The sequence below is a fragment of the Oncorhynchus gorbuscha genome, linkage group LG09, assembly GCF_021184085.1.
Source record: "Oncorhynchus gorbuscha isolate QuinsamMale2020 ecotype Even-year linkage group LG09, OgorEven_v1.0, whole genome shotgun sequence".
Taxonomy (NCBI): domain Eukaryota; kingdom Metazoa; phylum Chordata; class Actinopteri; order Salmoniformes; family Salmonidae; genus Oncorhynchus; species Oncorhynchus gorbuscha.
In genome coordinates, this window is record NC_060181.1 from 44,774,417 (window position 1) to 44,799,916 (window position 25,500).

Consider the following 25,500-nt stretch of genomic DNA (forward strand, 5'->3'; position numbering starts at 1 on the left):
AATGGCTAGACAGACACCAAGGTAAAGGACAACAAGGACAGGGAAGGGAGCTCAAGTTCAAAAGGTGAGAGAGACTACAGAAGGCCAGGGCATGGAACAAGGTGAGAAACTGGTGTAAGATAGGCAATAGAAGACTGCCTGAAGAAAATAATATTGAAGGATAAAAGATTAAGCTAAGAATTCTGATGGACAGAAATCTAGTAGGGGAAGATTTATGCTTGTGTCACAATGTTAAGCACTTTTTTTGTATTTTAGTTGCTTAATTTGATCCACATCATTATAGTCCTATAGATTTTCCAATTTGAACTTAATTATTACTTCTATGTGGTATAGGAAGTGTAGTAAGCTCAGTGTAGTTCCACACTGAGGAAGAGGTGAATAGATACGTTTTACTCTGCCCAAACAGCTCACGAAGTGAGAAATTTTGATATGGAGGTCGGTAGCTAGGTTTCCATCCAATTGGCAACAGATTTTCATGTGAATCTAATAAAATCTGCATAAAGAAAATATGCACATTTTCCCACAAGTGGTTTGTTTCCACCAAACTGACTTGTTGCTGATAAAAATGTGTGTGTGGTGATGTAGTACACACAAAATGTACATTTTCGCTTAAATAAAACCTAAATATTTTATGCACATTTACTAAATGAAAACCTGTTATGCATGTATATAATTGTCTTTAAAAAAAGTATTTGAACACAAAAGTCATGCATCTGTTACTTTCTGAAGGAGCACTAAATGGTATCATTTTATACATATATTTATAAGATAGTCGAAGGGACCGCTCTAACGATGGAAATACAAGTCCTCAAAGATGGAAAGCAGGCGAGAGGAGGCGAGATCTGCTGTGACAATTCTAGCCAATGAGAGGACACATACACCATTTAACAGCAGGCCACAGAGAAAGATGGGACTCAACCGTGGCAGGTAGCCTAGTGGTTAGAGTGTTAGACGAGTAACCGAAAGGTTGCAAAATCAAATCCCTGAGCTAACAAGGTAAAATCCACAGTTCTTATGCAAGTAAAGAAATAAGGAAAGAAAAAAATCACTACAGCTGTGATGGAAGTTTCAGTGCATTTTTGTAAATGCCGACAGATCATTTGTTTGTTCGACATGGTGGGATTTTTCTTCGGTTGAATGGCGGTGGAAACTCAAAATGCTCAATTATTGATATAAAAACCATAGTATCGAAGTAAAATGTGAGTCACGCGATGATATGGTGTGTGGCCCTCCCACTACAACTCGGGAAACTATGCAGTTTAGTAGGCTAAAGATTGCATTACTTATGATGAACATTACAGAATGGTGAAAGTGCACGGTGATCTAGATGCTCCCTTCCAAGAAATATCAAGGGTCTGATTCTGGTGACATGATGATGCTTGACTGCCATTTGACAAATACAAATATTCTCCGTCTTATTCATAATATTCTCATTATGTAGACAGGCGCTGTCTCTGCCAGCTGTTGGCTAGAGCACACGTGCCAAGACGAGTAGGCACATTTGCTATTTAACGCAACAGTTTTCGTGACAAAACTATCGGTAGAGTTAAAAATGTGATGGAAACACATTGAACTTTAGATTTTTATTCGGTATATGAATTTAAGGAGGTCAAATGTAGTTTGTCATGAGATTTCATTGTTACAATAAATGACAATAGGCCTCCAGGTGTCCGACAGAGACAAAACTAGTTATTTTAGAATCTGACGAAAGTAGGGGTTGCAACAATGAAACAGGTGGGCAATCTCATGCAACAGGGTTGAAGTGGGATAGCCAGGCTGGGAAGTCCCGACAAAATATAGCTCACTGCAAGCACGTTAATGTAAGGCTGGTTGAAGTTGCCTCCCCTCCCGTACATAATGTGCACATGCAAGCATCTTATCATCCGTGAAGGAAGGGTCTGTATCCATTACCTACCACTTTCACCTGCGCGCGTCAATCATGCCGTTTTCCTGACACAACACTTCACCCTGGTTGGCTGTTCTGTTTGAGGGAGGTGACGCAAACGGCCATATTGACATCCCATTGGAAAAGACAGTGTGAGGCATTGGAGTGACGCAGCTTGGAATTCCCACATTTTCCGATGTTCACGACAGGAAAGCTGTCTAATAGAATACCAGGACGTATTCGAGCTAAAACGGTGAAATTGAATTGAAGTCCGCAGGGTAAGAACATGTCTAATATTACCTTTGGAACATGTATTTTGTGTGGTCAACGCTATTGGAAGCGGAAGAGAGAGAGAGAGAGAGAGAAACGTTAACTGTGGGAGGGATTGCATTCTGCCTTTGTTTACCATGGTAAACTGATCAAAATATGCTGCATGTGTCTACAAACATTTATTTCCTTTGAGTTTGGTGTCATGACTTCTACTCTTTCACCGCTCGCTGGAGCAAACGGGGACAATTCACACAGCTGAAATGTAAGCCTCTGGCTAAAAAGAGAACACGTCGTCCTGGTTTTGTCGAAGACTAATCCAAAACTCAGGTTTTGTTTAGCTAACCAAGCTAACAACTAGCCTCCATCCTAAATTCCAACTGGATCTGACTTTTTGCTCATCTGAACGGCGCAGATACGGTAGATGCCATTTAGGCTAGAGCGTAGGGCCCTAATCAAGCAAGAATGAGATTAGTTTATTAGAAGCCCCATTAGCTACTGCACATGCAGCGGCTACTCTACCTGGGGTCCGCATAAAAAGTAGAAATATTTATGTTAACCTTTTAAAATAGGTAAATCGGTTAACACATTATTATTTACAATGACAGCCTAGGAACAGTGGATTAACTGCTTGTTCAGGGGCAGAATAACAAATTTTTACCTTGTCAGCTCAGGGATTCGATCTAGCAACCTTTTGGTTACTGGCCCAACATATGTATGTAAAATTAAGAGACCACTGCAAAACTCAGTTTTACCAATTGTTAGGTATGTGTTTGGGTAGCATGAGCATTTTGGCTTTATTCTATAAACTACTGACAACACCCCCCCCCCCCCCCCAAATATTGTAATTTAGAGCATTTATTTGCAGAAAATGACAACTGGTCAAAATAACAGAAGATGCCATTTTGCCAGACCTCGAATAAAGCTTTTTTTAAAAACGGTTTCAAGGGTCTTGATCTGGTCTTGATCCAAATTTCACAGTGGGTGTGAGACACTGGCTTGTAGGCCTCTCCAGGTCTCGCACCCACTGTGAAATTCTGTGGAGGATCGGAGATGATCTGGGGGTGCTTCAGCAAGGCTGGAATCTTTGCCGGACGCATGATTCAAGCCATCTACAAGGTTGTCCTGGAAGAACTTGCTTCCTTTCGGCTCTGGCAATGTTCCCCAACTCTGAGGATTGGTTTTTCCAGCAGGACAATGCTCCATGCCACACAGCCAGGGCAATCAAAGTGTAGATGGAGGATCACCAGATCAAGACCCTGTCATTGCCAGCCCAAACTCCAGACCTGAAATCATTGAAAACCTCTGGAATGTGATCAAGAGAATGATGGATGGTCACAAGCTATCAAACAAAGCTGAGCTGCTTGAACTTTTGCACCAGCAATGGCATAAAGTCACCCAACATCAATGTGAAAGACTGGTGGAGAGCATGCCAAGACTCATGAAAGCTGTGATTTTGAAAATCAGGGTTATTCCACCAAATATTGATTTCTGAACTCTTCCTAAATTAAAACATTTATCATTTTAAAATGAATATGAACTTATTTCCTTTGCATTATTCGAGGTCTGTCAACACTGCATCTTTATTTTGACCAATTGTCATTTTCTGCAAAAAAATGTCAGTTTGTAGAATAAAACAAAGCGCATACCTATAGATAGTAAAAGAGTAACTGGTGTGTGTGTAAAAATACTGTTTACACTTCATATGTACATTTAAATACAATGCAGTTTAAATTGGACCATTAGAAATAGGAGAGGCGCTGTGATACAATGTTTTTAAAGCTAAACTTGCTTTTAGCCTGAGTAACCTCGTGCCAGACCATTCTGATGACATGGCTCTACACATAACTAAGCGATGCATTAAATCTGTTTTTGGCGTGGGTACTGTAAAGAAACCCATGGTGGCGTGTCTGAAGTATATGCAAATAGATTATACAAGTGAGAATACAAAAAAAGATCCGTCTGTTTTTAAAATGGCCACTCCCTCTATCGCGATTCGCTAACTGTTTGCCAATGTTATCAATGTCTCAGGCTACATTTTTGCTATTTCTTACTTTTTGTAGGGCCTATAAGCTTTTGTGTATGCTATACAATTATTGCAACTGGAGTTTAAGGTAGGCTATGCAGTCTATTTCTCAGATGGTTTTCTTAATGTTAAATTCTTCACTGTAGCCCAAACAATTGACAATTTGGTGTAATTCAATTTCTGATGGTGGTTTGAAAAATAATAAAAAAACGTTTTCAATACCGTGGTAATATACTGTCGTGATATTTCTTGATTATTTAAGCCTATATGACTAGTTTGTTCAATTGCATAATGGGAACACAGTGCAAGTAGGCCACAGTTCTAGTGGCCTATATGTAGAAACTGCAGATTTTAAATACTACGTAATGAGTTATTATTGGGTGATTCATAATGACATTTGTTACATGAGTCAGTGAATCTCTTTCCTCTGCAGAATAAGTTGTAGTTGCTGTGCTGAGCATCAAGGGGGCAATGTCTGACAGCAGCAGCACAGGCAGCAGCCGCAGTGGATCCTCAACCAACAGTTGGACCATGCTGTCCCCAGAGGTATGATGTACACCAGGGTTTCCCAACTGGTGGCCCGCGGGCCAAATTGTTTTATTTGCCCCCCCAAAATACAAATATAATACTTTTTTGTTTCATAGTAGGACATAAGACTGCAATAACACCAGGAAATCAGCGCCAAGTGATTTTAATTTAGGAAATCTGTTCCCAAGTATTCCCACGCATAAGTGATTGTATACAAATAAGCAAGGTTTGAAATTGTTTAATACAAACATTATACTGTATCTGTTTGGCCTTCTTGCAGTCAATTTGCAGTCTACAAATTATTTGTAATTGTGTTCCGGCCCCCCGACCATCCACTCTAGTTGTACCCTGATATACACCCCCTACCAACCTATGGTGTGCCAGCCAGACCTGGGTTTCAAATACTTAAATCTATTAAATACTTTACCTGTTTGAGCTTGCCTTATTTAATAAATCAATAGTAAAGTCCCCAAACTGCAAACCTCACCTGACATTCCATGCCAGGTCTAGCTAAAATCTCTAGCCCTATGACCACTTAAACCTGCACAAAAGGCCTGAAAACTAGAACATTTCTTTACACTGAGAGAGAGGTGTTGCAGCATTTCTCCAATAAACCCTTTTTCCATAGCATTCGAGCCAATTAGGAAAGAATATCAACGGAACTTGTAAGGACTTCAGAAGCCAGTTTTGGTGAATAATTTGAAATAAATCCCTTTTCTGCATGTGCATAACTACAGTGCATTTGGAAAGTATTCAGACCCCCTTCACTTTCACATTTTGTTACTTTACAGCCTTATTCTAAAATTGACTTAAATCTGGGTTGTCTCCTCAACCCCATTATGACAAAGTAAAAACAGGTTTAGAACTTTTTACAAATATATATATTAAAAATAACACTGAAATATCCCAAGTATTCAGATCCTTTACTCAGTACTTTGTTGAAGCACCTTCAGCAGCGATTACAGCCCCGAGTCTACTTGGGTATGACACTACAAGCCTGGCACACCTGTATTTGGGGGAGTTTCTCCCATTCTTCTCTGCAGATCCTATCAAGCTCTGTCAGGTTGGATGGGAAGGGTTGCTGCACAGCTATTTTCAGGTCTCTCCAGAGAATTTCAATCGGGCTCAGGTTGGGCCACTCCAGGAAGTGAGTGTCTCTAAGACTCTCCTACGTTGTCTTGGCTGTGTGCTTAGGGTAGTTGTCCTGTTGGAAGGTGAACCTTTGCCCCCAGCCTGTCCTGAGCAGTTTTTCATCAAGGATCTCTCTGTACTTTGCTCTGTTCATCTTTCCCTCTACTGACTGGTGTCCCTGTTGCTGAAAAACATCCTCACAGCATGATACTGCCACCACGCTTCACTGTAGGGATGGTGCCAAGTTTCTTCCAGATGTGATGCTTGGCATTCAGGCCAAAGAGTTACATATTGGTTTCATCAGACCAGAGAATCTCTTGTTTCTCATGGGCTGAGTCTTTAGGTGCCTTTTGGCAAACTCCAAGCGGGCTGTCGTGTGGCTTTTTACTGAGGAGTGGCTTCCGTCTGGCCACTCTACCATAAAGGCCTGATTGGTAGAATGCTACAAATGTTTGGCCTTCTGGAAGGTTCTCCACAGAGGAGCTCTGGAGCGCTTTGAGTGACCATTGGGTTTTGTCACCTCCCTAATGAAAATAACATTAACGCTAAATTGTCGCCCATATTGAAAATCTTAGCTAGGCAAGCAAATATTAACGTAACTAAGATTGTAGACAAATTATCGACTTGTCAGTCATTATCTTTGCCGTCTTTGGCGCCTGTTCTATTTAATTTCTATTGTCAACAGAAAGGACGCCAAAGACGGTGACGCTAAATAATCAACTGTCAGTCATTGGGGCACATTTACACCTTAACACTGAGGATAATAATCATAGTAACAGCATGACCTTGAGTGTGATGTTGCTTTTATACAACAGTTCTACAAGCGGCATTTATTAGTTGACAGTAATAAGCACCAAAAGATTTTTTGGCTCCGCCAACAAGTTCCACAACTGGACTGGAGCCAAGCACCAAACATTTTCCTGCACACTAGCTTGCTACTTTCTGTAGGTCTACATGTTACCGTCCTCTGATGATCCTTCATAATTTAACTCAAATGTTTTTTGTGGGAATATGTTCATCTTTGCGGTGCGAAGTTTGTTACAATCTAAGATAACGATCGTTAATGTAATTAATGGTTATTAGAACACCTGTAAAGTGGAGTGATACATGTATAGTTAAAAGTCTGCTGTATACTCTACTCCAATCAAATTACTTGGTCGTATTATAAATACTGGTGAACATTCAGTTATTTACGCTCTTTTCATCAAAATCAGTGGGACCGTTTTACTTGCTTTTAGTAACGTTCAAGATGCTTTGGCGGTGCGTTATCTGCTCCGTTTTTATTACTTTTTCATTGAAACCGAGCCATATCAATATATTGCACAGTCTCAGCCCTGATTTCCAGTTGCGCTGTGGCATTGACGGATGCACTGAGGAATATAGTGTACAATTCCTTCTATCATGTAAAGAGAAGACACCTTCAACACCTACTTGAAGGCACCGGACCAGGTGAACAGCCATCGGCAGAAAGCCCACTACCACCGGAACAAGTAGGTAGCTAGTTAAAAAATAATAATAATTTAAATCCAGGAGGGAAAAAATCCTATGAACTATTTGATAATTTCAGCTATAATTGCTAAAGCTGGATTAATGTGAAAAGAATCAATGATAAATGGGTGCAAAACACTTAAAGCTCTTGGTGAAACTAAATACAATTTCAAATAATAATCTCTTTGATATGTGGTACACAGGACAACATTCATCCCGATCAGCTTCTAGCTAACTCCAAACACCTGACTTGAATGAAGGGCAAAGGGGCATTGACCAACATTGAGCTGTCAGTGCAACAAGTAAGTTACATTCATAGTCTTTACAATCACTTCTGTCACCAACATTATATTTGTCATGAACTAGTAATGTCCAGCCTGCACATGCCAGGGTTGAACATTCAATGTCAACTCTATTTTTTGGATCTGACAGCACATGCCACTGCTTTTGTGATAAATGCCAGAGCCAAACATTGTCTCACAGGTAAGATGTTTTTTCTGAACAGAGCACAGTATTTGGTTAGTTGCATTATGCAGAACAATCACCACCTTCCGGAGACACCTGAAACCCCACCTCTTTAAGGAATACCTAGGATAGGATAAAGTAATCCTTCTCACCCCCCCCCCCCCCTTAAAATATTTAGATGCACTATTGTAAAGTGGTTGTTCCACTGGATGTCATAAGGTGAATGCACCAATTTGTAAGTCGCTCTGGATAAGAGCGTCTGCTAAATGACTTAAATGTAATGTAAATGTAATTTTGTAGTGGTTCAGTGATGGTTAAGTTTATTCTTAGTGCTAGGTTGTCCACCTTACAATTGTTGATCCCTTATGTTAATGTCATAAGCAAAATCTGTATACATGGTGTTCCAACCTCCATGATTGATCTTTCTCTCTCACTCAGAAAGGCGTGAATGACATTGTTGCTGGGGTACAGCAGTATCAATCATCACTATTGGACAACTTCAGGAAGCAGGTGGAGGGAGTGCTAAAGTAGAGGTCGACCGATTTAATTGGGGCCGATTTCAAGTTTTCATAACAATCGGTATTTGAGCGCCGATTTTAAACATTTTTTATATATATATACACACACACCTTATTTAATTAAGCAAGTCAGTTAACACATTCTTATTTTCAATGACTGCCTAGGAACGGTGGGTTAACTGCCACGTTCAGGGGCAGAACAACGGATTTTCACCTTGTCAGCTCGGGGGATCCAATCTTGCAACCTTACAGTTAACTAGTCCAACGCAATAACGACCTGCCTCTCTCGTTGCACTCCACAAGGAGACTGCCTGTTACGCGAATGCAGTAAGCCAAGGTAAGTTGCTAGCTAGCATTAAACTTATCTTATAAAAATATTAAAAAAAAAAAAATCACTAGTTAACTACACATGGTTGATATTACTAGATATTATCTAGCGTGTCCTGCTTTGCATGTAATCTGACTGAGCATACAAGTATCTGACAGAGCGGTGCTAGGCAGAAGCAGGCACATAAACATTCATTCAAACGGCACTCTCGTGCGTTTTGCCAGCAGCACTTTGTTGTGCGTCAAGCATTGCGCTGTTTATGACTTCAAGCCTATCAATTCCCGAGATGAGGCTGGTGTAACCGAAGTGAACTGGCTGGCTAGTTAGCGCGCGCTAATAGTGTTTCAAACTTCACTCGCTCTAAGCCTTCTAGTAGTTATTCCCCTTGCTCTGCATCGGTAACGCTGATCCGATGGTGGCTGTTGTCGTTGTTGCTGGTTCGAGCCCAGGGAGCGAGGACAAGGACGGAAGCTATAATGTTACACTGGCAATACTAAAGTGCCTATAAGAACATCTAATAGTCAAAGGTTAATGAAATACAAATGGTATAGAGGGAAATAGTCCTATAACTACAACCTAAAGTCTTACCTGGGAATATTGGAGACTCATGTTAAAAGGAACCACCAGCTTTCATATGTTCTCATGTTCTGAGCAAGGAACTGAAACGTTAGCTTTCTTACATTGCACTTTTACTTTCTTCTCCTATCACTTTGTTTTTGCATTATTTAAACCAAATTGAACACGTTTAATTATTTACTTGAGGCTAAATTGATTTTGATGTATTATATTATGTTTTACAAAATTAGACCACGGCAGACTTCAAACCTGGCCAGAGAAAATGTTGAAGGGCTCTGTTTAAAGTCTTTGTGATCCCCAAATGTCCAGACCACGACCTGGTCATGGGCGAGTGACAGCACCAGCTGTCGGAAACAACCACTTGACACACTTCACTCCAGTCACTGTTATGAGCTTCCCATTTACACCTCAAAACTCCTGCTTCCATGAAGTAGGCGGTCTCCCTAGTTTTAGCTTCCTCAGTGGAAATTACTGAAGCAAAACCCTTGAAGACTTGAAGACCCTTCTGACATTCAATCAACTTCTTGGGGGTGACAGATGATGTCATGTAATTGGTGCACAAATTTCACTTTCCCTTGCCATAGTTTTTACGGGGGTAAAAACCATCAGCATTGCAGAAGGAATACTCAGTGCAGTGTCTTTACCTCAACATTCTCAAAAATGGAACTAGACAAATCCACCACATCTCCCAGCTTGTGAGATTGTGCCCTTGTTAACACACAAGCAGGAAAAACATAGGGAAATGCTTGAACCAATTTATCGTCTACTACCTAACACAGGAGTGACGTTACCACCAGCGATATCGTTCCCTAGTAGCAATGTGGGAACGCAACACCCTGCTACACTTAGCTCCCTGTGGAGTGAAAGTAGTATGGGATTGCAGGTGCGGGTAAGGATGGCAAAGAACTTTACTGTTACTAGGGAATGTATTTCCTTCACACGGTAATTTGGGAAAAGGGGCTGGATGGAACCAAAGAAAGTAAATGTTAGTCCTCTACCTTACCTTCCTAGCCACTACTTACCTAACCTTAACGCCACCTGGCGCGCTAACCAAAATACAGGGGGTGGTCTGCCCAGGTCTTACCTAGTGTGCATAGACAGAGTACACACTACGGGTATATGTATGCCCGCAGGCTTCTTGCCTAAGAACCCCCAAGGTGCCTTCCCCTTCCCCCCTGGGAACAATTTTCAATAATCACAAACACAGTCCTTTTGGCATACACATACCTCAGTAGGACCGGCTACAAAATCCTTTACAGATCAACAACGAAACAAAGGACATACAAAGAAGCGCTCTCCTTCCTAACAAAGGAACACAGGCTTTTATCCAGCTGCAGAAGGAGTTTGTAATTTCCAACAGCTGGATCCCCTACCGAAAGGGTGGGATTAGACCTCCACTCTGCAATGGGGCCAATCAATCAGCTGCTTGGGGGAATTTCCTGAAATACATACATGCATACATACTGGGGAACATAAAATATACACACATCCACAACTGATAATTGAGCTAATGGAGATTGTAGAGATAGTATTTGCACCTGTTCTTTCCATTGCGACTGTGTCTAGGTTGAAGTTACTCATTGAAAATCATTTGAAGCATTGGAAGGAGCTTTTTCCAGACTGCAATGTTACACCTAAACAGCATTATATGATACATTTGCCACCAAAGATAGTCATTGGGTCCAATGGTAAGACGTGTATGCGGTTCGGGTCTAAACATTGTTTCTTTAAACAATGCAACTCCAAGCTCAATTTAAAAAATATTTTCAAGTCTTTGATCAATCAGAACCAAATATATGAAGCTGCCAAAATGTTGACAGTTCAATGCAACCAATTTTTTTTCAAATGAAAGAGAGGTGGGACCTGTATCAAAGGTTGAAGATCTTTGGTTGAAGATCTATTCATCTGGAACATTGAGGGACTTCCTAGATTTCAATGGAGTAAACCATGCTGTATCTGTCAAATGGCTTGTAATAAATACATAACTCAGAAGTCCATGATCTCTGCTAAAGTTCTGAATTCCACATTTTGGACTGGTCAAAAACATATTTCTTGTTGATTCTAGGCTTTATTGTTTGGAATATCAACCATTTCAAATTATATGCTTTGATAGAAACATCATGGCTTGTCAAGTTGAGGTCCCACACCTTGCACAGGCCACTGAGTTAGCGGATGCTGAAAAGCTGGTTGAGTTTACCTCATATTACACAATTAACAACAAGCGCCAAACTTTTTCAAATACCATCTTGGGGATGTAATAGAATTGTACAACAGTTCAAATGACTCAGTGTGTTCCCCAGATATGAAAAGTGTACTGTCTTTGTTCTGTACTGTATTTTGCCTACATGATTGCTGTGTGTAAGCTTGACAATAAAACAGTGAATTCTACTTGGTCATTATCTGTTCTTAATATGTGAAGAGATGAAAAGGATAAGATGCTTGAAATTCTGACTTTGACAAAGCAGTTTTGTACTTGTCAGTGTTGATCAAACAGCTTTATAATTCTGGTAATTCTAGTTTCAAGCATTTTAAGTTACTCAGAACCAGTAATACAATCTCAGTAACAAGTTATATCTTATTAAAATAATGAAGGACAAAAAAGCTTGAAACAAGTGAAATGCTCTAACATAACTGCCTGGTAAGAAGATGTATCTTGTCAGACAAAATCAAGCATATATTGTCTTGATTTAAGATATTTGATCTTACTTAGGTTTACATTTTTGCGGTGTATACAAACTGTTATAAATGGCTTGTTTGCCGACCCTACAGACCCCGATAGGCCAATATGTAAGCTGAATGATTTAGCAGCTTGCTTAGTTCAAATTGACAGATTCATTTATTCAACATGAATAGCAAGGCGGTTTTGAGGTAAGTGCGTGTCGCACAGTAACCTGCTCGTATAGGCTACTGAGGATGGTGTAATTGTAATCAAATATAAATAATATGGCTAGGAACTGAATTTGCTTGTCAACACCAGCCAGTGTTTTATCATTAAAAAAAAACTGTAACCTAATTTGACTGTTACGTTAATCTAATTGTTTTCTAACAACTGATCGGCAAATGCGATAGAGCTTTGATGACTTCCAATTTAATTAACTAAACATGGCCATCAATAATTGCAATAATTTGCGGTGTATACAAACTGTTATAAATGTTATAAGCTTTGATGACTTCCAATTTAATTAACTAAACATGGCCATCAATAATTGCATAATAAAGAAGGGCTACAACAACAATAAACTGAAGTTATAGACTATTTAAATCTGTTTGCCATGTCCAAGTAGGCTACACATGAGGCACACATTGATTTGAGATGGCTCGGGTAATGGCTTCATTTGTACATTTATTGGATCAAATGATAGGCTCAAATAGCCAACAATGGCATATAAATTAATAGGCTACAGATGCAAATGTACAGTGGGGCAAAAAAGTATTTAGTCAGCCACCAATTGTGCAAGTTCTCCCACTTAAAAAGATGAGAGAGGCCTGTAATTTTCATCATAGGTACACTTCAACTGTGACAGACAAAATGAGAAAAAAATCCAGAAAATCACATTGTAGGATTATTAATGAATTTATTTGCAAATTATGGTGAAAAATAAGTATTTGGTCAATAACAAAAGTTTATCTCAATACTTTGTTATATACCCTTTGTTGGCAATGACAGAGGTCTAATTTTTTCTGTAAGTCTTCACACACTGTTGCTGGTATTTTGGCCCATTCCTCCATGCAGATCTCCTCTATAGCAGTGATGTTTTGGGGCTGTTGCTGGGCAACACGGACTTTCAACTCCCTCCAAAGATGTTCTATGGGGTTGAGATCTGGAGACTGGCAAGGCCACTCCAGGACCTTGAAATGCTTCTTGCGAAGCCACTCCTTCGTTGCCTGGGCGGTGTGTTTGGGATCATTGTCATGCTGAAAGACCCAGCCACATTTCATCTTCAATGCCCTTGCTGATGGAAGGAGGTTTTCACTCAAAATCTCACGATACATGGCCCCATTCATTCTTTCCTTTACACGGATCAGTCGTCCTGATCCCTTTTCAGAAAAACAGCCCCAAAGCATGATGTTTCCACCCCCATGCTTCACAGTAGGTATGGTGTTCTTTGGATGCAACTCAGCATTCTTTGTCCTCCAAACACGACGAGTTGAGTTTTTACCAAAAACTTATATTTTGGTTAGATCTGACCATATGACATTCTCCCAATCTCCTTCTGGATCATTCAAATGCTCTCTAGCAAACTTCAGACGGGCCTGGACAAGTACTGGCTTAAGCAGGGGGACACGTCTGGCACTGCAGGATTTGAGTCACTGGCGGCGTAGTGTGTTACTGATGGTAGGCTTTGTTACTTTGGTCCCAGCTCTCTGCAGGTCATTCACTAGCCCCCCCCCCCCGTGTGGTTCTGGGATTTTTGCAGTTTGACCCCACAGGGTGAGATCTTGCGTGGAGCCCCAGATCGAGGGAGGTTATCAGTGGTCTTGTATGTCTTCCATTTCCTAATAATTGCTCCCACAGTTGATTTCTTCAAACCAAGCTGCTTACCTATTGCAGATTCAGTCTTCCCAGCCTGGTGCAGGTCTACAATTTTGTTTCTGGTGTCCTTCGACAGCTCTTTGGTCTTGGCCATAGTGGAGTTTGGAGTGTGACTGTTTGAGGTTGTGGACAGGTGTCTTTTATACTGATAACAAGTTCAAACAGGTGCCATTAATACAGGTAACGAGTGGAGGACAGAGGAGCCTCTTAAAGAAGAAGTTACAGGTCTGTGAGAGCCAGAAATCTTGCTTGTTTGTAGGTGACCAAATACTTATTTTCCACCATAATTTGCAAATAAATTCATAAAAAAATCCTACAATGTGATTTTCTGGATGTTTCTTTCTCATTTTGTCTGTCATAGTTGAAGTGTACCTATGATGAAAATTAGCTCGAAAATTGCCTCTCTCATCTTTTTAAGTGGGAGAACTTGCACAATTGGTGGCTGACTAAATACTTTTTTGCCCCACTGTATAATTCTCCACATTTTAATGTCAGTTTTATTGAGGAATTTTTCCTCCCATAACAGAAGCACGCAAGGGAGGTTCATAACTTCCATTTCAAATTTCCAGCCCTCGAGACCCTAGAACTGAATATGGGTTAAACACTTTGCTTGTAACGGTTTATAAGCAAAGTTGACATTGGAATGGAATTTAAACCACCTCCGAGCAAATATATCTAATGCGCCTATAGTTGTTTTCCAGTGCTTTTTCACTGTTATTTCTTGATGCGCATCAGTTCTAGCTTGTTAATGTTTTATGGAAAAGGGATTGGTAAAAAAGAGGTCTCCATAAGGATAATCTAAATGTCCTACAACTGGTAAAAATTGCACGCGTTCTGCTCTGTCTTCACTCACTCGACTAGTGCACTCGGCTGCCTGCTGCCGCGCTCTCAACACACTCTCAGACACCCCTCCAGCCCTCCCCATCAGGCCCACACAGACACCGCAACAGCCTGCTTCACTGCCTGATAGTCAACAGCATCAGGTCACAGTGAAATAAAATAAAAAAAATAAGAGAAATGTCATAGCGGCTGCAGTGCAACTTAGAAGTAGCCCAAAAACCCGCAACCAATACAATTTCACCTACGACATTGTTTTTCAAAGTAGCCCAATTTGTGGAAAACCATGAACTCTGCTCCAGGCATACTCAAGCAAATGCTCAGTATTTGAAATTGAGGTCTGGTGCTGACACCTTGCCAAATGTTATGATGAAAGAATAGGCTGATCACCCCATCACAGCATTTGATTATAGATTGGTATTCAATGCTGTGAGTTTTAAATTACATTTCCACATTCTGTGGCAGTGTGAATGAATGAATGGTGAGGTGAATAGACAAAGGTTGAGTTGACCGTGAGAACCCTATGCCCTTAGGAAGCTGCTGAGAGCGTGGGTCCAGTGGATGATGGGACTGAGAGTCTTTGTGATGTCCCTAGTCTGTCAGAGGAAGTCACAGGTACCTGATCTCAATCTTACAATGATACGGTTTCCCTATGCTTTCTGTGGTGTATTCTGTTGTCCAAATGTATAAATGTTGCATAATGAACTTGTGTGGATGTTGTTCATGTTATGTTATTAATGTTTTGTTGGATGCTGTTCCAGGGGCCACTGTGGAGTCTAAGCCAAGTGACCCGGAGACTCCAATACAAACAGTTCTGTCAGAGGAGGGCCAACAGGTCTGTACTGTGAGTCCCTGATGAACACAATGCTTTCTGAGGGTATCGTTCTCACAGCATAATCTTTCATAATACAACGTTCAAAATGGTGTCTTATGCTATATGGCATATGATGTCTATGGTTATAACTCATTATTACCAATTACTATAAAGGTTTGTGCTTTTATTCTCTTCTGATTCCCAGGTTTGCCAGGAAACAACTCCTGATATCTGCGAGGGCCCTGTCCCCTCCATCCCTACCCTGTTAAGCCCATCCCCGTCTAGCCATGCGCCCCTTGACCCTGACCTGGCGAGTCAACCTGAACCCCCCATTATCCATGATATGTTAACCAGCTCCCCCACTGACAATGAGCAACTCGCTGCCATGCCCTTTGTCACTCATGTCGACATGGTTGTACCACTGAATGTTCCCTTCACAGAACCACCCCCCTCAGAGGTTGAGCCTGAGTTAAGCCCTGTCCCTGAGAGCTCCACCCTTGATACCCACACTGTTCCAGGCCCTGTATTTGAGAGTCTTGCCCTAGAAACTAGTGCCGAATCTGACATAAGCATTCACACAGACTCTCTCACCCCAACGGGCTCCCAATCTGACACTGTCACTGATATTGGCCCCCTCCCAGAGAGCTCTGAGGAGCCTCTAAGCCCTGCCCCAGAACCCCATGCTGTTCCAGAAAGCCCAGACCCTGATGGTCCTCCTCCAGAGACCATTGGTTCAGAGGAGGCAGCAGAAGATCCAGCAGTGGAAAAGGAGGAGTCTGAATTGCCTGAAAAAGTGACTGATATACCAGAGGAAGACGGTATGGATTTGTACACTAGGTTGGAAATCAGTAAACATTTTCTGAGATATGGCATACAATTAACCCTAGAACAACATGGTTTCTCATCTTACAAGTACCTGATAAAGAATGTTGTCTGGTGTCTCCTTTAGTCTACGCATCAGATTCACCTACTGGGTTGTAAATCAAACTAAATAAATATCATTGTACAAAATAATAATTTGATTGACTGTAGTTGTTTTAAGAATATTTAGTTTATATTGAATATTTGTATATTTTTAAGTACCAAACATGCACCTACAAATGTGTTCTTTATTATTCTACAAAGGTCTACTGCAACACATTTTATTTGTACATTTGATGAGTAATAGAATACAATCCAGTTAAAATGTTGCCATAAACACCAATGGTTGATAAATAATGCAAAACAGAAATGTGAAAGAAAATCAACATCAGAATCAGATGAAGACCTCACATTGTCGTCGCCATAGTTGATTTCAGGATCAGTATCCGGTCCTCCATCCGACTCCGGCTCATCCAAATTCAAAAAACACATGGGTGTTAACACACCCCGAATCATTGAACAGTTACGAAAACAACGTTTGCGCTAGAATTACACACAAGATATATCTACATTCAGAGCATTCTACCATCTAACACTTTTGTATAAAATGTTCAATAGCTTTAGTGCATGATTTTATTTCATTTAGCTTATCATCGATCTTTCTGTTATTCTTGTCTGTTGCTCTGCTAGAATCTCCCAGTAGCTTTGACTTTGGAAGAGCTGACACGAGTTCTGAGGAAGGAGTTGCTCTGAGGAGGAGATATGTGGCACCAGAAATGACATCGGAAGATGAAGAGGTGGAGTTCAAAATGGCAGAGAGGAAAGAGAAGGGCTTCTCTATGAACACATGCATTGTGTGTGCCCTTGTCCTGCTCTGTTTAGGGTCCCTCTTCCTCTCTGGTGAGTTCAACCTAAACCAGATTTTGCTAGTGTAACCTTTTTCCATTTCTTTTCTTATGGAATGGACATTTTTTAATACACACACACACAGACTGAACAATGTGTCAATTTCATTCTTATGATAAAATGTATGACTTAATGCATTCAGAAGTATTCAGACCCCTTGACTTTTTCCACATTTTGTTACAGCCTTATTCTAAAACTGATTCAAGATTTTTTTTTCTTATCAGTCTACACATCAATACCCTATAATGACAAAGTGAAAACAGGTTTTTAGAAATGTTTGCAAATGTATTAAATATAAAAAACAGATACCTTATTTACACAAGTATTCAGACCCTTTGCTATGAGACTTGTAATCGAGCTCAGGTGCATGTTTCCATTGATCATCCTTGAGATGTTTCTACAACTTGATTGGTGTCCATCTGTGGTCAATTCAATTGATTGGACATAATTTGGAAAGGCACACCTGTCTATGTAAGGACCCACAGTTGACAGTGCAAGTCAGCAAAAACCAAGCCATGAGGTCGAAGGAATTGTCCGTAGAGCTCCGAGACGACAGGATTGTGTCGAGTCATAGATCTGGGGAAGGGTACCAAAAGCTTTCTTCAGCATTGAAGGTCCCCAAGAACACAGTGGCCCACATCATTCTTAAATGGAAGAAGTTTGAAACCACCAAGACTCTTCCTAGAGCTGGCCGCCCGGCCAAACTGAGCAATTGAGGGAGAACGGCCTTGGTCAGGGATGTGACCAAGAACCCGAAGGTCACTCTGAAAGCGCTCCAGAGTTCCTCTATGGAGATGGAAGAACCTTTCAAATAGTCAGAGATTGTGCCAATGACCAAATAACTTCCCAACAATGTTATGCTCTGGTAGAGTAGTTAAAAATGGGCTTTGCCTTTTGGATGATCAAATATATGCAGGTGTGTTGATATACGTTACATAAGTTTGGAAAAGTGGTTTGATGTACTGTTTTCTTTTTTGACAGATGACTCGGATGAGCTGAGTGGGAAAGAACAAAACCAGGTCTGTTGCTCTATCCTACCTTCTCGGTCATCGTCACTTTCAACGATGTTGTATTGGGATGGAAGTTAAAGGAACTGGACAAACTTAGAGATAAGAATGTGTAATGGAATGATATAAAAAGGGGCATGCCCCGGGATGCTGCCTAGACATCAACAATGTCTACACTGTATTTCTGATCAATTTGTTATTTTAATGGACAAAAAATTTGCTTTTCATTTAAAAACAAGGACATTTCTAAGTGACCCTAAACTTTTGAACGGTAGTGTATATAATGCTGTGTTGATTGTCTGTGGTTTGTATTCTGCTGGACAGGACTGGCTAAACGATCCTCAGGAGATGAAGGAGCTTTTGGATAAACTGGCACAAGAAAATCTGCAAATCTCCCAGTTAGAAACACAACTCCAGGTCAGCCCATGAACCATATCATTTTTTTCGGAATGGCTGTGAAACCCGACTTTTTCAGGATCTCCAGTCCGCTGGACTAGAAGATCCGGAGCTTCCGACATCTCTGCGCATGTGTATATTCTCTACTTTACGGGCAGAGAACAGGCTACTCGGGCGAATGGTACTCGTTTTAATAAAGTTGGATCAAAGCTGAATTAATGTCTGCAAGATCACGTTCTGATGACAGTATTCCACATAACAGAATAAATCATTACTATTATATTTGTTTCTGTTTTGTAGAATACTGTAATCATTATGTGATCTTGCAGACATTGATTCAGTATTTAACAAGCACCATTCACCTGAGCAGCCTGTTCTCTGAGCGTAGAGAATATACACATGCGCAAAACATGATCCACACATCAAATCAAATTTTATTGGTCACATACACATGGTTAGCAGATGTTAATGCGAATGTAGAGAAATGCTTGTCACACACAGAAGCTTAGGGAAGCTCTGGATCTTTGGACTAAAAGATCCTACCTTACTAAGAATAAAGCAATGTTTTCCCCTCTCTGTTACAGGCCCATAAAGAGGAACTTGACAAATTACAATTCAATCTATTTCAATCCCACTTCATAATGCAACATTTTTCAAAAGTATAAGCTCTGTATCTAGTAATCATCTGCAGATGTCATTGCAACAGGGAGTTCTGTTTCGTCCTGCAGCGCAGAGGACCTGAGGTGTAACACAACTGTAAATGTGTTAATAATTTGAAAACTGAGATGAGACCAGTTGAGAGCTGACACATGACCATTCAAGATCAGGAATGCAATACAGGCCGCAATGCCTTCAGTCTTTTTATATTGGGAATCAACTCTTTAGTCAAGTGCCTCGGCGCCTGTCGGGCCTATACAAAGACTTCGAGGCTCTATGGCTAAGATGTGCTGTACCAACAGGTTGTTTCTCTGATCTGGATGACTAGGTCAGGAGAAAAATAAGAAATGGCAGTGTTAGCTTTTATGATTGCTAATTCACACTCGCCAAAGGGCAAATCCTGTCTCACCCTTGAATACTGTGACCATTATGTGATCTTGCAGACATTGATTCAGTTTTGATCTAACTTTATGAAACAAGCACCATTCGCCTGAGTAGCCTGTTCTCTGCGCATAAAGTAGAGAATATACACATGCGCCGGAGCTTCGTAAAGCTCAGGATCTTTGGACTAAAACATCCTGAAAAAGTCTGATCCACAGTCTAATTATTTTACATTTAAATCCTTTTAGAATCTTTATTATTATGTCCTACCTTCCTAGAAATAAAGCAACATTTTCCCCTCTCTGTTACAGGCCCATAAAGAGGAACTTGACTCCGTCCTAAATGCAGGATCCGCAAAGGGTAAAGAAAACGGAAAAGGAGATCTGGAGCAAGAAAATGATATGAAAGAAGAGCTGTCATCCTTGCCTGGCCTGAAGGAGGAGCTGGAGTCGCTGAGGGCCAGAGTGACCGAACTGTCCCAAATCACAGAAGGTACAGTATTTTCATTTCACTGTGAACACATTGTTATTCATTAGTCTTTCTTCCATTGATAATATCCATCATTTGTTTGATAATCTATAAATATGTCAGTATTTTTCGAGTAAGGCAGTTCATTCAGGAAGTAAATGGACATTCCAGTGACTTCTAAATAAATTCAAAACTAGAAGCAATTTATTTCAAAAGTTTAAAATGTTTTATTCAAATCAATTCCTAAATTGACTGCCTTCAATTTGAATTTACCCCAACCCTGATCAAAGTGAACTGTATGGTTCAGGGGAGGTTTAATTACTGTTGTGAATCTATTCTTTAACATGCATGTAACATAATTCTCTGGTATGGTAGCTGAATGCTGTAACTGTAACTAATTCACTTTTGTACATTGTGCTGTTCTGTACATTTGCCCTTTATTTTAGCGCCCCCAAAAACGTAATACTTCCAGGTCAACTGTAATATGAATACCATTGTAAAGCACAATTTATCCCCTTTCCGGGTGGGGAAGCGAAAGCTACTGCATCATAGTGAAAGGGGGAGATATGTCGGTTGGGGAACCGGCTTTTTTCACAAGATTAGTCCAACTTATCACCTCTAAAATGTAAATAAAACACTATATAAAGAGTTTATATAATGTCTCATTACATACATAGGGCGGCGCTAAATTTATCTTCACAATTAAACTGGGTGTAATGGTTTTTGAGTCATGAAGATTCGCAGTGTTTACGCGAAAAATTAACAATTGATTGAATTAACTATTGATGAATTCACAAGTAAATAACTTTACACTCACCATTGATCATTTCTTGTTTTTAATCTGCGAGAGAAGCGCTACACCTGGTGGAGAGAGGCTGTATGACACAGAATGAGTTGCATTATGCTGCTGTACGTTACGTCGTGACACATCACACTTTAATGTACAGCATCAGAGGGGTCAGTTAGTATTGGTCCATTACCATGTCAATCAATGCTGAATCCAAACTTAGTTCTCACCCTGGATTTTGATGCCAACATTCGCTACAGTCCCATTAGTTTTCATTGCAGTCTTTTTTGAATGCCGCGATTGCCCTCATATGTACGGAACGGAGTTAGCTACCGGTAACTCACTGATTTTTGTTCTGATATGTCTACCTCAGCCAACAAGGAAACACCCCCACCTCCCTCAAGCTCAACTCCACCCCCTACTGGTCAACCTGGGATTAGCAACCAGAGTAGCACCACAGCAGGGCCCGAAAAGAGGAGGGTTCCGAGAGAGGGGGCCAGGGTGAAGGAAGAGCTTCAGAGGCAGAAGGGGCTGTTGGAGGAAAGCAGGAAGAGACTGGAGGGGATGAAGAAGGATGGTGGGTATAAGAAGGATGGTGGGTACCAGAAGACGGTGAGGGAGAGCCTGGCTGAGATCCAGAAGAGGCTCAGTGAGCAGGTGGAGAAGATGGGGAACAGGATTGAGGGCAAGAAGAAGCCAAGGGAGAGCGGGAACAAGAGGGACGGGAGGAAAGCAAAGGACAACAGCAAAGACCACTGGAAAAAGGAGAAGAAGGAGTGGAAGGGAGAGAAAGACTGGAAACACTGCAAAGACAAGAATGCGTGCGGATGGAAAGAGAAAGACAAGAGGAAGGACAGGGACTGGAAGGCAAACAAACAAAACTCTCATAAAGAGGCCTGGAGGAAATCCCAGGATGAGTGGGAGAGAAAGAAGAATGAGCGCAGGATGGACAGGGATAAAAGAAAGCAGGAGAGGCCCTGGCAGTCCAGGAAAGACTACAAGAAAGAGTCCAATCATCACCATCAACAAGACTCCAACCATCAGCAGCAACATCACCACCACCACCAGACCCACCAGTATGACCACACCAGCTTCTGGAAGCACCAGGAGGAGAAACTTGGACGCAACGTTCGCCCCCTGGCGGGCTGTAGCGGTGTTGAGGACTGCGCTAGCCAGGAAGGGCTCTTTCCTGTGGAACTGTCTGAATTCGAGGAGTTATTAGACGGCTACCTGAGCAAGCTGGAGAGGGCTACACCGGACAGCAAAGCCGAGATTCAGAAGTTGGTCGGCATGTTTTTTCAAGACGGTGTGTTCGTCCATGACAAAGTTCTCTTCAGTGACTTCGCTGAAGATGTGGCGGACATTTTAGAGGACATGGCAGACATCTTGGAGGTTGATGGGCAGGATGATGAAGCCCTGGAGGAGGCGATGGAGGAGTTTGAGCGAGAAGCTTTGTGGAAGTTTGCAGCCACTGCATAGATAGAAATAAACCAGACAAATATAACACCAAGATACAGCAATGGTATTACATGGTGGTTAACAGCAGGTGTTGTTGCCTTTGAAGGGATTCCTGCATGAGAAGGAGTGATCTTGCATCTCATAAACATGTCCCTAGCTCTGCATCTAATTAGCTGAAGTCATTCTTGTCTGTTGGGAATCAGTTGTTACCTACCTGTGTCATGACTTCAATGTCAAGGCCTACATATTGACAGTTGTGTGGAGTTGATTTACCTATAGTGTTTGGCACTTATAAAATTGAATGTCACAATTCATGATCAAAACATAATCAGATACACAGCAATGTGAACTCTTTGCTCCCACAACTGAAACCTGATCAGTCTCTTCGCCGTTGTTATGGTTAGAATCAGATCTAGTTGAACCGGTTTTGTCGGCTCTGTTAGCTTCTGTTGTAATCAGCTCTGCAAACATACAGTGCTGTGTAGGCGCTTGGCCCTTAGTGCTCGGTTTCTGCTTTTCACTAATTGTCTTACCCGTTTGAGTATAACTGTCAGTGAAAGGAGAACATTCTGGAACAATTTAAAGTTTTAATGTCACATGCACAAGTACAGTGAAATGCCTTTCTTGCAAACTCAATACCCCACAATGCAATAATCAATAACAATGTATTATTAGAAAAAAAACTATAATAGGATATATGAAGTTCACAATTAAGCAAGCATACTATATACAGGAAATATTTTAAAGTCAGATCCAATACCATATTTTACATGTGCAAGTATACTGGAGGAATGGAGGTAAACCAGTATAGTGGTAAGGGGACTAGACATCAGGATATAAGAAACAGATTAGCATCAGCTTGTTGGGTGTGTGGGTGTGCGGGTGTGTAGAGTCAGTAGAAATGTATTTGTGAGTGAGCAAATCATGGAGTGAGTGTTTGCGTGTGTGTGTAGGGCCCTGTGAATGTGCATAGAGACAGTGCAAATATTGAAATAAAAGGTCAATATAGATACGAGGTAAACTCAGATACTACGTGTAGCTATTTATTAGTCATATTGCTTGGGGATAGAAGCTGTTCAATGAGCCCACTGATGTCAGACTTAATGCACCGGTACTATCTGAACAGACAGGACTGCGGCCCAGCGCTACTGCCTCAATCTTTTTGACACAAGCAGTAGTTCTTAATTCTTATTAACGCTGAGACCATGATTGTGCTGTCCTAATGTAGCATGAATCGATTCTAATATATTTCAGTGTACTATGTGGTGCTGAGTTAGCCATGCATGGACTTATACAGTAGATGGAGTGAAAAACCATATTGGCAATTTGACATATCTGAACTATTGTTTTTGACACGTTTTGATCATTTGGATTTTCAATGAGCACTGTTATCGGTTGCATTTTCCTCTTTAAAGTGATTTTGGTTACTGTGATGTAACCTGGAAAATACCCAATAACACGATTGTTAGATGTGTCTATATAAGAAAGTGGTGTTTAACTGGTGTTTTATCAAGCAATGCCATTTACATAGAGTTTATGCCAGATTTGAAAGTCAAATTAAGTACATGGTTAGGATATTAGTACATATTACAAGTCATGGGTTGGTACTTTACAAGAGAGTTGAATCTGTACACATTTCAGGAGGACTGTTTCCCTTGTTTTTATGTTCATCTGTTGTAACAATCACTATCAATTACATTAGGTGTGAAGTGTTTTGTTATCCTGATATTTAATTCAGGTTTTCATAGCTTATTTGTGTTTTAAAGAAACATAAAACTTATCCCTAATTTTGCTTGTCCTGGCCTCAACACATTTATGGTTTTAACATAAAACCAACTCTAGCTGTTCAAATGTCATGTGTCTGTCCCAGACAGTATATATTGTGAAAGAAATTGCTTGAAAGTCTCTACCATTTTCTTTAGTGAAGATTTTGTTTCTGCCAGCAATTTGCCTTTTATAAATCCATTTTCACACTTGGTTTCAGTGTTTGACAGGCAACTAAATTGGTTTGATTCTGTAAGCTTAAGAATTCATGCTATTTTTAAACTTGATTGGCTATGGTCTGGTTATTTTATGGTATTTTATGAAGAGAGAAAATGTAGGTTACTAAAATGTAGGTTACTCCATTTGGGAATTGAATTAAATATAGTATGTCATCTTTGTTTTTGATTGAATTTAAATCCTGTAAATGTTAATTAATTGTTAAAGCTTTTTGACCAAAGAAGTCTAGCTGATGTGGATAAAAACTTTAATAAACAAACAAAAAGAGATTATAAACAAACTGCATAAGCTGAGGAAATTAAGTTTAACTCCCCAAATGCACACAATAAAATGTTCAGAGTATATTTTTTTTAAATGTAAAAACTTTTTTTTTTGGTATTCATTCAAGTGGAAGATATATATTGTTTTATCAACATTTTATTGTACAATGGCCATATAATTTAGGAGTCAGGACCCTCTTCTGTAGCCTGTCAACTATGTGTCTGTCTATCCCTGTTCTCTCCTCTCTGCACAGACCATACAAACGCTCCACACCGCGTGGCCGCGGCCACCCTAATCTGGTGGTCCCAGCGCGCACGACCCACGTGGAGTTCCAGATCTCCGGTAGCCTCTGGAACTGCCGATCTGCGGCCAACAAGGCAGAGTTCATCTCAGCCTATGCCTCCCTCCAGTCCCTCGACTTCTTGGCACTGACGGAAACATGGATCACCACAGACAACACTGCTACTCCTACTGCTCTCTCTTCGTCCGCCCACGTGTTCTCGCACACCCCGAGAGCTTCTGGTCAGCGGGGTGGTGGCACCGGGATCCTCATCTCTCCCAAGTGGTCATTCTCTCTTTCTCCCCTTACCCATCTGTCTATCGCCTCCTTTGAATTCCATGCTGTCACAGTTACCAGCCCTTTCAAGCTTAACATCCTTATCATTTATCGCCCTCCAGGTTCCCTCGGAGAGTTCATCAATGAGCTTGATGCCTTGATAAGCTCCTTTCCTGAGGACGGCTCACCTCTCACAGTTCTGGGCGACTTTAACCTCCCCACGTCTACCTTTGACTCATTCCTCTCTGCCTCCTTCTTTCCACTCCTCTCCTCTTTTGACCTCACCCTCTCACCTTCCCCCCCTACTCACAAGGCAGGCAATACGCTCGACCTCATCTTTACTAGATGCTGTTCTTCCACTAAC

At 40.9% G+C, this 25,500-nt stretch overlaps 1 protein-coding gene across 2 annotated transcripts; it reads left to right on the plus strand.

The window, feature by feature from the left end:
- The first annotated feature begins 2,006 nt into the window (after positions 1 to 2,006).
- LOC124043685 (pre-B-cell leukemia transcription factor-interacting protein 1-like) lies at positions 2,007 to 24,661 on the plus strand. Of its 2 annotated transcripts, none has more exons than XM_046362524.1 (10): positions 2,007 to 2,163; positions 4,612 to 4,724; positions 15,117 to 15,198; positions 15,345 to 15,427; positions 15,603 to 16,215; positions 16,949 to 17,158; positions 18,146 to 18,183; positions 18,496 to 18,588; positions 19,917 to 20,097; positions 21,234 to 24,661. In XM_046362524.1, exons 2-10 carry the CDS (start codon positions 4,650 to 4,652, stop codon positions 22,337 to 22,339), a joined length of 2,481 nt encoding a protein of 826 aa, XP_046218480.1. In that variant the 5' UTR covers positions 2,007 to 2,163; positions 4,612 to 4,649; the 3' UTR covers positions 22,340 to 24,661. The 2 variants fall into 2 exon arrangements, with proteins under 2 accessions (XP_046218480.1, XP_046218481.1); XM_046362525.1 differs by having other exon boundaries at positions 15,345 to 15,418.
- The last annotated feature ends 839 nt before the right edge of the window (positions 24,662 to 25,500 follow it).